The 13,970-nt window shown below is 37.1% G+C and overlaps 1 protein-coding gene across 4 annotated transcripts in view; it reads left to right on the top strand.

The window, feature by feature from the left end:
- POLQ (DNA polymerase theta) overlaps window positions 1-13,970 on the top strand; it is a 98,672-nt gene that overhangs the window by 62,995 nt on the left and 21,707 nt on the right. For 2 of the 4 annotated variants that reach the window (XM_046657851.1, XM_046657849.1), the window contains exons 20-24: window positions 792-985; window positions 6,083-6,220; window positions 7,449-7,623; window positions 10,028-10,154; window positions 10,770-10,891. In XM_046657851.1, coding sequence (XP_046513807.1) covers window positions 792-985; window positions 6,083-6,220; window positions 7,449-7,623; window positions 10,028-10,154; window positions 10,770-10,891 — 756 coding nt within the window. Of the gene's footprint in view, window positions 1-791; window positions 986-6,082; window positions 6,221-7,448; window positions 7,624-10,027; window positions 10,155-10,745; window positions 10,892-13,970 lie in introns of those variants that run through there. The other 2 variants (XM_046657852.1, XM_046657853.1) reach the window with 2 other exon arrangements.

Genomic DNA, 13,970 nt, shown 5'->3' with positions numbered 1-13,970 from the left:
AAATGTGAGCAGATAGAAAAATGCTCTGATTCTTACTTCAGGAACTTATCCTTTACTCTTTGGTAAGAGCATTGGAAAATATAAAACCTCCATATTTAGTTCTTTGTGCCAGCTTTCATGCCATAGGACCAGGGATATTGGCTGTAATTTCAGGGGATTAACCCTTTGTAGTCATTTTAGCAAATAAGATTGGCTGTCTTGCTCTTGCTAAAAGTAGAAGCAGAAACACTATCTTGGGAGAAATAGTCTCTTTTTTTATTTTATTTTATTTTTTTGAGGAAGATTAGCCCTGAGCTACCATCTGCCGCCAATCCTCCTCTTTTTGCTGAGGAAGACTGGCCCTGAGCTAACATCCATGCCCATCCTCCTCTACTTTATATGTGGGACGCCTACCACAGCATGGCTTGCCAAGCAGTGCCATGTCCGTACCCCAGATCCGAACCGGCGAACCCCGGGCCTCCAAAGCGGAATGTGCAAACTTAACCGCTGTGCCAGCAGGCCAACCCCAGAAATATAGTCTCTTGTAATCCAGATTATTCACAAGATTGCCAATTCTTCTACTGTCTGCATAGACAAGGATAGTAGTCTAGTGCTTACGTGGAAAAATGGGAAGTACTTTCACGCCTTTCATTGTTGGTTTGAGAATGTTGCTCAGGAGACTGGATCTTGAAGGATAGCTTGCATAGCATCTCTAGAATTTCCTAGAAAAATTCTGTATGTGTTTAGGTAATAATGCTGATCTAGTCAATTAGCTGGTGAATTAATGTTTTACTTTTCTTTTTTTCTTCCAGATATTTTCTGTAAAGTGGAGATGCCCTCTCAGTACTGCTTGGCCTTGCTAGAACTAAATGGAATTGGCTTTAGTACTGCAGAATGTGAAAGTCAGAAACACATAATGCAAGCCAAGCTGGATGCAATTGAGACTCAAGCCTATCAGCTAGCCGGCCACAGTTTTTCCTTCACCAGTTCAGATGACATCGCTGAGGTTGTATCATGGGGATAGGGAGTTTAGAAAAGTAATTTTTAGAGTTAGAAATGATTTGTGTGTGTATGTATTTCCTAGATGTGTTTAGCTAATCATCAAAGATCAATAAAAAAAAATTCAGTTAACCAGGTTACTTTGGAGATGGAGTATTCTAGCATCTAATTTATGTCTATATTTATGAAATAGGAAGGTAGTAAAGAAGGCTCTTAGAATGTATGCTCCATGAGAAAAGGATTTCCCTAGAATGAAGGAGGCGCTCAGTAAATATTTGTTGAACAAAAGATCTGTAGTGGTAGTTGTGTAGCAGTGTAGCTGTTTCTCCTTGAAGTTGGTCTTTTTATGAAATCTCACCCCTTCCTCACCCTAAAATCTTTTTTTAAATTAATTTTTTATTGCAGTAACATTGGTTTATAACAGTATATAAATTTCAGATGTACATCATTATATTTCTATTTCTGTGTAGATTACATCATGTTCACTACCCAAAGACTAATTGCAATCTGTCACCATACACATGTACCTTGTTACGCCTTTTGTCCTCCTCCCTCACCCTTCCCCTTTGGTAACCACCAATCCAATCTATGTCTCTGTGTGATTGTTTGTTGTTGTCTTTATCTTCTACTTATGAGTGAGCAAGGCTGTTGTCAGCTGTCTCAGGATTGCAGCTGAGTGGGGCAGGTCCCAGGCATGGGAGCACCCCACTTTGGAAGGTGGGGCTGATCGCCTATGTGGCTGTTTGTGAAGCACAAGTCTTCTGCAGCTGACAAGCCCCATTGCCCGCAGGGCCACACACACATCAAAACAGTCCTTCCCCATGTGCACACTCCGACCCCCTGAAGTGGACCCAGTCACCCCACTGCAGAGGTCTCACACACCCCACCAGTGAGGGCCCACAAGTTGCCCAAGGGCTTACCTTTGGGTGAGGCCAGTCTCTTTTCACCAAAGAACTGTGCACCTTTCTTTCTAATGACTTTAGGTTCCTTTCCCAAGTGGGTGAATTTGCGCATGGGCCCTTTAAAAGCAGACTTTTTTCCCTGTAAGTCCGATGGCTTTTCTGGGGATATTTCCCATTGTTGTTAATAGCCAGCAAAGCCAGATATTATGACACTCATCTCAGTTGGGCTGAGTCCAAAAACTGCTTATTGTGGTAACGCTTCCCCACTCAGATCCCTTGCTCCTCCAGGGGAGGCTTCATACCTTCAGAGTGCTCCTGGCCAGCTGTGAAGCACTGTGGCTAGAAGGTGGCTTTTTTCTTTCCAGAAAGGAATTTCTGTCTCTTCCACCTCAGTCAGCACTGTCCCTTGCTGTGGGGGTCCTTTTTATCCAGTTTTCAGTTCCATCTCAGGGGCAGTTGTTCCAAGAGTAGCTGTAAATTTGTTGTGTCCGTGGGAGGAGGTGAGTTCGAACAGAGTCTACCTACGCCGCCATCTTGACACTGGATCCCCCAAATCTTTTTTAGAATACAAAATTAGGTAATTTTCTCAGTTGTTAATGAAGAAGACATTTTTATGACTGCTTTTTTAAACCTAGATAAGATTTTTATCACCTGTCATAAATTTTGACATAGTTTACTCTTATTTTTATTTTCAAAGTTTGGTGTTCTCTTTTCTTCTTTCCCCACACTCCACAAAAGGTGATTGGGTTGCTTTAGAGGGGTTACAAATACAGGGTGGGTGCTTGATAGCATTGAAGTCTAGTGTCTTCTAGATGCAATTCAGTAATGTCACATATTGGTAAAGATCACAGGCTTTAGAGCCAGACTTCTTGGGTTTGAATCCTACCTCCTCCATTTATTAACTAACTCTGTAACCTTGGGCCAATACATCAACTCTTTTTTTTTCCCTCATGAGGAAGATTGGCCCTGAGCTAACATCTGTTACCAATCTTTCTCTTTTTTTTTCTCCCCAAAGTCTCAGTACATAGTTGTATATCCTAGTTGTAGGTTATTCTAGTTCTTCTATGTAGGGTACCACTACAGCATGGCTTGACGAGCAGTTGGTAGGTCTGTGCCCAGGATCCGAACTGTGAATACCAGGCTTCTGAAGCGGGGCACATGAACTTAATCACTCAGCCACGGCATGGCCCTCCATCAACTCTTTTTATCTCAATTTCTTTATCAGTAAAATGAGTTATGATAGAAATACCTCAGAAAGTTGTTGTGAGCAGGAAATGATAAATGTAAAACAGCTAGAATAGTGCCCTTTTCCTGGTAAGTGCTCAATAAATGTTATATATACTCATTAAAATGTTCTTTTTTTTAAGCCACAGAGTTATATGTTTGAAAAAAAAGAGAAGCAACTTTGTTTCTCCCAATCACGTGGTACATTTGTATTGAATTCAGTGATGCCTTTTGGGGTATTTTTCTATATTTTCTTTTGAGTTCTTTAGCCCAGAATTCCCCAAACCAGTTGACTGCACATAAAATTACATAGAGAACTTATCAAAAATATAGAATCTCTGGATTTCAGCACACATAGGCTTGGTGGAAAAGCAGAAATCTGTACCCTTGTGATTCAGATGAGATCTAAGGCATGTGAGCCAGAGGCCTACACCAAACTCTGGGCTAGAATAAAAGGCCTTTGATGTTGTTGGCTGTTCTTAGGTCTTCATGTTAAAGTAAAAGTTATATTTAAGGTAATCTAACAGTTTCACACATGGACTACTTAATCTTTGGTGATTTTAGCTGAATCTTTGAACTGGGCAAAATCTTACTTATCATCTAGAGCTGCGCTATCCAATACAGGAGCCACTAGCCACTTGTGGCTATTTAAATTTAATTAAATTTAATAAAATATATCAATTCAGCTTCTTAGTTGTGCTAGCCACATTTCAATGCTTAATAGCCACATATGGCTAGTGGCTACCTTATTGGACAGTGCAAATATAGAACATTTCCATTATTGTGAAAAGTTCTTTTGGGTGGCACTGGTCTAGAGCAGGGATCAGCAAACTACAGCTTGGGGGCCAGATCTGGCCTGCCACCTGTTGGTAAATAAAATTTTATTGGAACACAGCCATACCTGTTCATTTACTTATTGTCTGTGGCTGCTTTTGTTCTGTAATGGCACGGTTGAGAAGTTGTGTCAGACAGTAAAACCTGCGCAGTTGAAAATATCTATTATCTGACCCTCTATGGGAAAAGTTTACTGACCCCTGGTCTAGAGGAAAGTATAAGTTAGTGGAAAAAGTTAGAAGACTCGGGGTTCTAATTCTTAATTCTACTACTTTCTGGCCGTGTAACATTGGGTTTCTCCAACTGTCTACACTTTTCAGCTTTGTCACAGATTTGTTATAAAGATTACATGTGATAATGCATGTTAAAGCACCTGGCATAATGGGTGGCACATAGTAATCGCTCAATCAGTATTAGTGCCTCTTACCCCTGTTTAGTTCAGCATCCTCATTTCACAGATATATTCATTGAGACCTGGAGAGGTAACTTATGTATGAAGTTTTCACAATTAATTCTGAAGGATTCACCAAAAATAGAAGCTTAAGATAAAGAACTTTTAAATACGTAACTTGAGACCTTTGACTTGTCTTAATCATGATAGATCTCCCTTCCTGGGATTGTTGATTTATTGCTACTTTAATGATGTCTCATTTTTCCTATTCAGTTATGTGAGTCTCTCTCCTATCTTTCCATTCACATACCCTTTGATATCTGTACTAGAGTTTCCTGATAAAGTATGGGACATTCACTTAGATTTGAATTTTAGATAAACAATGGACAATATTTTAGTATAAGTATGCTCCGTGCAATTAAAAGTTAACTGGGCATTCTGTAATTTTATTTGCTAAATATGACGACCCTAATCCCTACACATGCACATCCACATAACACAGTTCTTGGACAAAATAGTTACTAACATTATTAGTAAGACTCAATACCTTTCATTTCTAAGAACCCAGTTATTCCCACTATTTAAAGCTGGAACCAGATCTTTGTTTCTATCATCACTACTGTTCTAGAAAAGCACAGGCATGTCTTTCCTTCCACCACTGGCCCAACTTGTGGAAAAAATTCTTATACTTATGCAAATAGTTTCAATTTTTAAGATTATTACTGGGAAAATAAAGCCCACTCAACATATATAAATGAATGAGTAGAGATAGTAGATAGTGTTCTGAGTTGCCTGAGTTTTATCCCCTCTAATTTGAGCCAGTGAGTTAGGTATATATTGGATCTTCCTCTGCCCCAGAGCCTGGATCCCTGCCCTGTATAGGGCTAGTTTCCTCAGTGGGTGCTTACCGACCATTCTCCAGCTTTCGTTATTGTTACATTGGGTTGGCCAACTTCTCTTGACTTTTTGTGCCCAGGGATTCTCAGGGTCCAGCCTTATGGTAGTGGAATTAAATGGCTTTTTGGACCCTTCCTACCTTAGTGTTCTGTGATTTTTGTGATCACACAATAGCCATGAAGGCTCGCATGTTGACCCTCTATGGGGCTTGAGTGATTGTGCAATCACGTTGGTTACCACATCAAAGTGTATTTAGGAGAACTCATAATGCTCCAAGCAACTTAAAGTCTCAACATCAGTAGCTTATTTGTCAGTTGTTCAGCAGAGTATACATTCCTGTATTCTCGACTATTTAAAAGCCTAGTGTTAGTATTAATCGGATAGTGCCTAAATTAGGATATGGACAGCCTATTGACATATAAAATTTTCATTCTCATTGTCATTATTTATTAAGTGTGATAATTCCAAATTGTCCAAAATAATAAAATTCTTCCAACCCATGTTGAGCTGTACAGATTGTTTTCTCAAATAATTAAAAAAATTTTTTTTTCTTTTGCTGAGGAAGATTAGATTTGAGCCAACATCTCTTGCCAATCTTTCTCTTTTTGCTTGAGGAAGATAAGCTCTGAGCTGACATCTGTGCCAATCTTCCTCCACTTTATATGTGGGTTGCCACTGCCACATGGCTGACGATCGGTGTAGTTCTGCACCCAGGATCTGAACCTGTGAACCTGGGCCACTGAAGTGGAGTGCATGGAACTTAACCACTACGCCATGGGGCCGGCCCCCAAAATGTTTTTTGAATGACAGTATTTGCGATTTGATTCTTAACTAAAGAAGCGTTAATTTCTTGCAGGTGTTATTTTTGGAATTGAAGTTGCCACCAAACAGAGAGATGAAAAATCAAGGTGGCAAGAAAACTTTGGGTTCTACCAGAAGAGGGAATGACAATGGACGCAAGCTAAGGCTGGGAAAACAGTTCAGCACTAGTAAGGTGCTCTTTGGGGCAGTCACAGGGCAGAATCTGAACTACTTTTAGCATTTTGGTATCTTGAAACAATGCTGATGAAATCAAGATCCAACATAGCCCACCATTTGAACTTATTCAAATAAAAGCAAATTGGTTTGTGTTCAGCTGCCCACAAAAACTGTGGAGACATTCCAGCATGGCAAAATCTGGACTATAATCTGAGTTAGCAGTTGTGTCCTTCCTTGTTAAAACAGTATAAGGTTTGTAAACTCAGACCTGTAGGCATTATTTAGTTATTGACATCCACTACTCTTGGACTTCCAGTATAGTATAATTTGGGTAGTTATATGAACATGAACAAAGGCATAGAAGAATTAAAGAAAAAAATCCAGCCAATACAAATACAAATAAATTAATTAAACATTTTTTTCCAATATCAGGGCAAAATAGTATGTTTTCCATGAGTTTGTTTCAAGAGTCTAATCTGCTGATTTCAAAGTAAAATTGCTAATCACAATCCATGGAAACTATGCAGGGGAGAGAAGAGAGAAAGGGCTTAATTTTGCTTTTTTATTGAATGGATTTTCAATAGAAAAATAAGAATATAAAGTACGGCCACAGCAGCCATGGAGAGAGCAGTGCAAGTTGCCATTCTGTAGAATTTTGACCCTAACTATGACTTGCCTGCCTTGGGGAAGTTTCTACAGCTTCATTCTGTAGCAAAGCTTTTTATTTGATCTCACTGGCCCTTTTATTTCACAAGTTTCTAATCCTTAACTGTTCATCAAATTCTGTAGCATGGAAAATTCAAAGTTTTAAAGATAAATGTGCTTTCCTTGATATGGAAACTATGAAAGTATTAGGGTAAAAAAGCAAAAAATCTGGGAAACTTCCAGTCACTTGAGGAATGGAGGAGGAAAATATGGAGAAAGAAAAGAGATGATGTAAACTCTTGGGGGGAGGTGTGGGGAGGCAGTTACTTTGCTAAGTTGACATCACATTTATTTTTTTAAAGGGAGATCTAAATTGATCTCACTCAGCATTAAAATGTTTACATTTTATAATTTATAGTTATCATAGTTTTATCATTATGGTGATTTCCAAAAAACCCAAACAGTAATTTTGAGTTGCAAATACAGGAGTTACCAAATTTAAATTTGAGACTTTTTTTTTTTTTTTACCTAAAAGAGATTCTAGTTTGCTATGAATTTGGACAAGAATCTGATCTTACCTTGTTATATTTCCTTGGCAGGATATTTTGAATAAATTAAAGGTATTGCATCCTTTACCAGGCTTGATATTAGAGTGGAGAAGAATCACTAATGCTATTACCAAAGTGGTCTTTCCCCTGCAGCGGGCAAAGCGTCTTAATCCTTTTCTTGGAATGGAAAGAATCTATCCTGTATCACAGTCACACACTGCTACAGGTAATGAGAAATCTTAAATATGGTATTATCCAATTTTGAAAGAAAAACATTTTCATGTATAATATTTGCTTATGATGACCAAGGAATTCAAGTGTTGATCATTGGGTTCAATGAATTTCCATAAACATTTATGAAACACAACTACATCCAAAGCATAGGTGGATACTACCTAGATTCAGAGATGAGATTTAGTAGGATATAGTTCCTGCTTTCAAGTACTGTATAGAGTAACTGTGAGGTCTGAGATTGTGCTTTGGATGAGAGTATACCCAGGAATTAAAATTTGAGTCAGTGGTTTTATCTAATTTCAGTCTCAGCCCTCTCCTGAACCTCTTTACGATTCTCTCCAAGTTGAATGTAAGTAGGACTTGGGCAACTGTGTAAAGTGAGTGTCTTATTTCACTCAATCAGAAAAGAAAGCAGTAGACTCCTTTGGGTGTCTCATAGCCCTCTTGGGATAGGTATGAGTGCAATCTGGTAAGGAAAAAAGCATTCTTTTTCTAGGCAGTGCAAAACTATAAATATTTTCCAAATGCAGTGTGCAGTAGAAGAAAGGGCAGTGTTAACTCCTGCATGGGGAAGGCAGTTAGATTGGTGGTATAGAATGTGGGCTTCGATATCAGATTTTTACAAGGTTTGAATCCTGGTGCTTTGAATCTTTAGGCAAGGGACTTAAGTTCTCAGTGCCTAAGTTTCCTCATGTATAAAGCGGGGTGATGATAGTCCTACCTCACCGGGTCATCCTGAGGCTTAATTTAGAATAGTGTGTGGCACTTAGTGCGTGTCTCGTTATCAGTTGTTGCTGTTACCAAAAATGGAGACACCATAAAGAGCTACTTTTCTCTCTGCTTGCCTAGTCTCTGTTCTAAACAACTTCTCCTTTCTTCTTCCCTGTTTAATTAACCTCTTGGTCCTTCTTAGTCATTTCTTGCCTTGTTGGTATTTCAATTTCATTTGGAAACATATGCTAATGCTGTAAACGTATGTAAAATAAATACTTGGTGAAAAAACAAAATCAACCTGGAATTTTCAAAGGTTTTGCACAATTTATTTGTTGCTTATAAAGCAGAAAGTAATCAATTCCTTTTTCTTTTTCTGGTTGGTTTTCATCATACCATGCCTACGTTTAAAGAATATTTTAGAAATACAAGCTTACCTAAGCACAGCAAAGCCATTTCATTATAGAATTCATCTCCTTGTAACTACATCCATGTTTTGTAATTTATTTCTGCTATCTTGTTTGTCTGCCAGTGTTCCTCATTAATTCAAACAATAGACCTGAATATTAAGTATTATTGTAAAAAAGAAGACAGTGTGCTGACAGAGACTTGGATTCCTTCCTCTATTTGTTTACCTTGTAACATCGAACAGGCCATTTAATGATAATAAGTATATTAATATCTAACGTTAATTGAGCACTAATTTTACTAAAGTCTAAATATCAAAGATATAATATCAGAGGTTTATTCAGAAAAACAATATGTGAGGAACTTAAAATATCTGATGTGTTAAAAGAAGATGAAATTATATATACTAGCTAGTAGAGAGCCTGTTACAATGAAGAGTGTGTCATAAAACAAAGAATTTTGTATCACTATGTATGTATTATAAAAACCGCAGTAACAAAGTCAGTCATCCCAACTTCTTTGAAAAATGCTTATGTGTTTTAGAAAAATTCAACCAATAAGTAAAAGTAAATAAAATGTAAGATATTTGGGGGGAAATAAAGGCTATAAGCATTAAAACAAATAGCTATTTCCTAGAAAATTCACTAGTGTCCAGCCATGTCAGTGCTACCATTAATTCTCTTGATGAGTGATGATGAAGAAAACTGGCCAGGTGAGGTCTAGAAAGTGATGCTGCAGTCACCACCTCTCAGCACTCCTCCAGCTCCCGCGTTAGCGAGCTCCTCCGGCCCCGGTGGGCCCTCTTCAGCGCTCATTTGCTCTTCTGCTCCAGGTCCTCTTCTCTGTATCTTGTGCATTCCTTTGAAAGGCTTTGACAATCATTTCTCCTAGGATCCATTTGATTAGTCTTTACTCATTAATATGACTGTAAACATTTTATAGAGCTGACATCTGGTACTCATTATAGCATAGGAATAGTTCAATTTATCTAATTACTTCGTATCATGGGATTGTTTTCTAGAGAGCTAGGTTAATGTAAAAGCGTTATATTGTAGCTGATTCATATATTCACTTACATTGGGATTGGTCATGTACTTATGTTATCATTGTTAGACACATGAACATATTGGAAAATATTTCGTTTAAATATAAATTTTTTTTAGTTTAGCCATAATAGAGCATGCATTTTTAAAATAAATCGAAAATACAATTACTGTTAAAAATAAATGTCAGATCTTCCCCCTCTAACTTTATGTCTTCATTCTGCTTGGTTTTAGGACGAATAACCTTTACAGAACCAAATATTCAGAATGTGCCAAGAGATTTTGAGATCAAAATGCCGACACTAGTAGGGGAAAGCCCACCTTCCCAAGCCCTCGGCAAAGGCCTACTTCCCATGGGCAGGTAGACTCTATTTCTCTGTATATGTGTTAATATACTTTTGTGAGTATTAATGGCTCAAAAATAGCCTATTAGACAAAATAATGAAATTAGTTTAATTGTCTGTTCTAAGAATACATATTATTATTCTAGGCAATATCCATTTCAAGTCCTGAGTCTGTCTATAGAGAAGCTAGTTGATGGTGAAAGGCTGAAAACCTGGGCCATTAATTAAATCAAACAGCAAAATATGCTTAAGTCAAATACTAAAGGGAAGAGGAGTTTAGCAATGTCAGGAACATCCCGCCTCCTGCCCTCCCCATATACACGTAAAGGGAAGAAAAGACGTAGATAATTTCTATTAGATATGGTCAAAGAGATTTGTTGAGTTGAGCAAAATGTCAGTGAATTATCTCAGAAGCAGTTTGTGGGAAAAGCTGTTACAGAAATGACTTACTTCCTGTTTAACTGAATGTTTGCTGAAAAAATCTAGTATCTTTGTTAAGCTTTAAGATGAGTTTCAAATAATAAGGTTTTCAAGTTTCCTAGATGGAAACACTGACTTTCCTGAAAAATCAGACCTTTTTCATGTATTTGTGACTGGTTTATGTCCAGTTGATGATGTTGTTTGCATGGCAGAAGAGGAAATGAGAAGAGTCATGGCCTGAACCTTGGGCACCAGGCACAGACAGAGGAAAGAGCCTCAGACAGAGGAATGCCGTTTTCAGTCAGCATGCGACACGCCTTTGTACCTTTCCCAGGTAAGGCGGCTGATGGGTGTTGAGCTTCTCAGTGCTGTGGGAATGGTTTTCAAAGCACTGATGAAGCCTTCATTACAAATAAGACTCAGAAGTACGCATTGGTCCCTCCATCTTTCCTCATTTCAGTGTACCCTGTTTTCCTGTTTGTGTTGTCAGGTTTATAACAGTCAGTCATCATTGTCTTCATGATCTGCTCTATGGGAAGCTTCTGTGATGTATGCTCATTGGCAGCAGTCTGCTGAAACCATGTTTTCCAAGATCGTTGTAAACCTGGCAGAATCCAGTGGATTTTGTTAGTCCTCATCCTTTTTGACTTCTGTACAGCATTTATGCAGCATTTGTTAATCAACCCTCACTTTTCTCAATTTCTCTCTTCCCTTGACCTCCAAGGGCACAAGTTTTTTGACTCTCTTTCTGACTTGCTTTGCTTTTTTTTTTCTTTTCCTTGTCTCCATACTGCTGCTTCGTATTGCATGAGGTAACCCCCAAGGCTATCCTCCTTCTGTCTGACCTCTTCTCAGTGCTTAAGTATTAAACCTTTTTGTCATCAAAACATTTGGAAGTCATGATCTACCTCTAAAATCACCCCAACTATTTGTATACATATTTGCTATTTTATCTTTTGCTAGCTGACAGGTCTGGGTGAGTGCAGTTAACCATCTGAATTTATTCTAATTCTGTCAGAAACTTATATTCCAAGGGTGAATCCATGTCTATGATAGCATAACCTGCATGGCAATTTTTTGTTTTGCTTTTTAAGTATGAATTATTGGCATTTTATCATTGTAACCATTTTTAAGTATTCAGTTCTGTGGCATTAAGTACATTTGCATTGTTGTGCAGCTGTTACCACCATCCACCTCCGGAACTTTTTCATCATCCCAAACTGAAACTCTATACCCGATAAACACTAACTCCCTTCTCCACTCCCCAGGCCCTGGCAGCCACCGTTTTACTTTCTGTCTCTGTGAATTTGACTACTCTAGGTACCTCATATAAGTGGAATCATACAGTATTTGTTCTTTTGTGACTAGTTTATTTCACTTAGCATAATGTCTTCAAGGTTCATCCATGTTGTAGCACTGGTGTCAGAATTTCCTTCCTTTTTAAGGCTGAATAATATTCCATTGTATGTATATACTTCACTTTAGCTGTTCACCTGTCAATTTATTCTTCTAAACAATAAAAGTGTGTTTAATGCAACAATATTTTATACTGCTTTTGTTTAAAATTTTTAAATTAAATCTGTGAATTCAATCTGAAAATTTCTGCCAATTAAATGTAGTATTTAGTACATTTACATCCAAAGTAATTATTGATATGTGGTTGGATTTATGTCTACTATCTTGGTTTTTGTATTCTATTTATTTTATCTGTTCTTTATTTTTTAAAAAACTTTAAATGACGATTTTTATTATTCTGTTTTATTTCCTCTATAGTCTTATTGACTATACATCTTAAATATTTTAGAGTTTGCAATATGCATCACATAACAGTCCATCTTCAAATAGTTTTGTGCCACTTCATTCATAACGTTAAGGAGGTTTTTTCATTTCCCTTTTCTTATAATAGGTTGAACTTCTATGACTGTTATAAACTCTGCTATATAGTTTTTGGTTTTGCTTTAAACAATCTATTATCTTTCAAAGAAATCAAGAAACAAAAGTGTCTTTTCTATCCACTTTTTACCATTTCTGACACTTCATTCCTTGGAGTAGATTCAAGTTTCTATCTATTATCATTTTTCTTCACCCAGAGTACTTCCTTTAAGGTTTCTTGGTGCAGTTCTACTGACAATGATTTCCCTCAGCTTTCCATGTCTCTAAATTTCTTTATTTTATCCTTTCTTTTGAAAGATACTTTTATTTGACATAGATTTCCAGGTTTACAGTCTTTGTCTTTCTGCATTTTATATATATATTTCCATTAGCTTCTGGTTTGCATTATTTCTGATGAGAAGTACACCACCATTTTTCTTGCTATTCCTCCAAGCATAATGTATCTTTTCCCTGGATGCTTTTTTGATTTTTTTATTTCTTACTTAGTTTTAGCAGTTTGATTTGGGCATGAGTCTCTGGGTAGTTTTTCATGCTTTGCTTCTTGGATTTTTGAATTTGCTGAATTTTCTGAGTTTGTTTAGTTTAGTTTTTTTAATCTATGTGCTTATATAAAACTTATATATTTTTCATTAAATTTGGAACACTTTCAACCATTATTTTTTGTTCCTCTCTCTCTTCCGATTGCTCCAAATATACATATGTAATACTACTTGGTATTGTCCCACAGATCACTGAAGTTTTTTTCTTTTCTTTTTTATTCCTCTCTCCCTGTTTGTTTTTTTTTTTAACTCTGTGCTGCAATGGATATTTCCTTTGACTGTTTTAATAATGTCCACAGGTCTTTTCTTCTACAGTGTCTAATTGTGTTACATCCTTCTAGTAAATTTTACATTTCAGATATTGTATTTTTAGTTTTAGAATTATTTGCTTTTTTGTGTTGTTTTTATTACTTTATCACAGGTCACTATTTGTTACATCATTGTGTTCATTTTTGTTTAAAATTCCTGAACATATTTATGGTAGCTATTTAAAATTCCATCATCTCTGTAATTTCTGGGCCATTTTTCTATTGATTGAATATTCTCCTGGTCGAAGTTACATTTTCCTGGTTCTTCATATGTCTAGTATTTTTTGTTGTATGCTGGACCTTATGGTTGCTACAGTTGTTTCTTTGGATTTTGTAGTCTTCATTAATAGCGTTTTCTTCTGGCAGACAATTAATTTACTTTCACATCAGGTTGATCATTTTAAGACTTTTAAAGCTTTGTTAGCAAATGTTTAGAGTAGCCTTTACTTTAGGGTACATTAGCTTGGATTGTAAGGTGTGGTCTTGCTTGGATCTCTACTTGGTGCTCAGCTTGTTCAACAAGGTCTCTCCACTCAGCCTGGTCTGAGCTCGAACGTCTGTCAACATTCACGGTTATGTTGTTGAAGTAATTGTTCAGCTGACAGCTATGCGATGGTGGTTCTTTCTTTGGTAATAGTTACTTCTTTAGTGTTTGTTCTTTACCTGGTTCCCT

Source organism: Equus quagga, chromosome 4 (genome assembly GCF_021613505.1).
Source record: "Equus quagga isolate Etosha38 chromosome 4, UCLA_HA_Equagga_1.0, whole genome shotgun sequence".
In the NCBI taxonomy this organism is placed as follows: Eukaryota; Metazoa; Chordata; class Mammalia; order Perissodactyla; family Equidae; genus Equus; species Equus quagga.
Note: the sequence above shows the minus strand (reverse complement) of the source record. Positions and strands in the feature narration are given on the sequence as shown.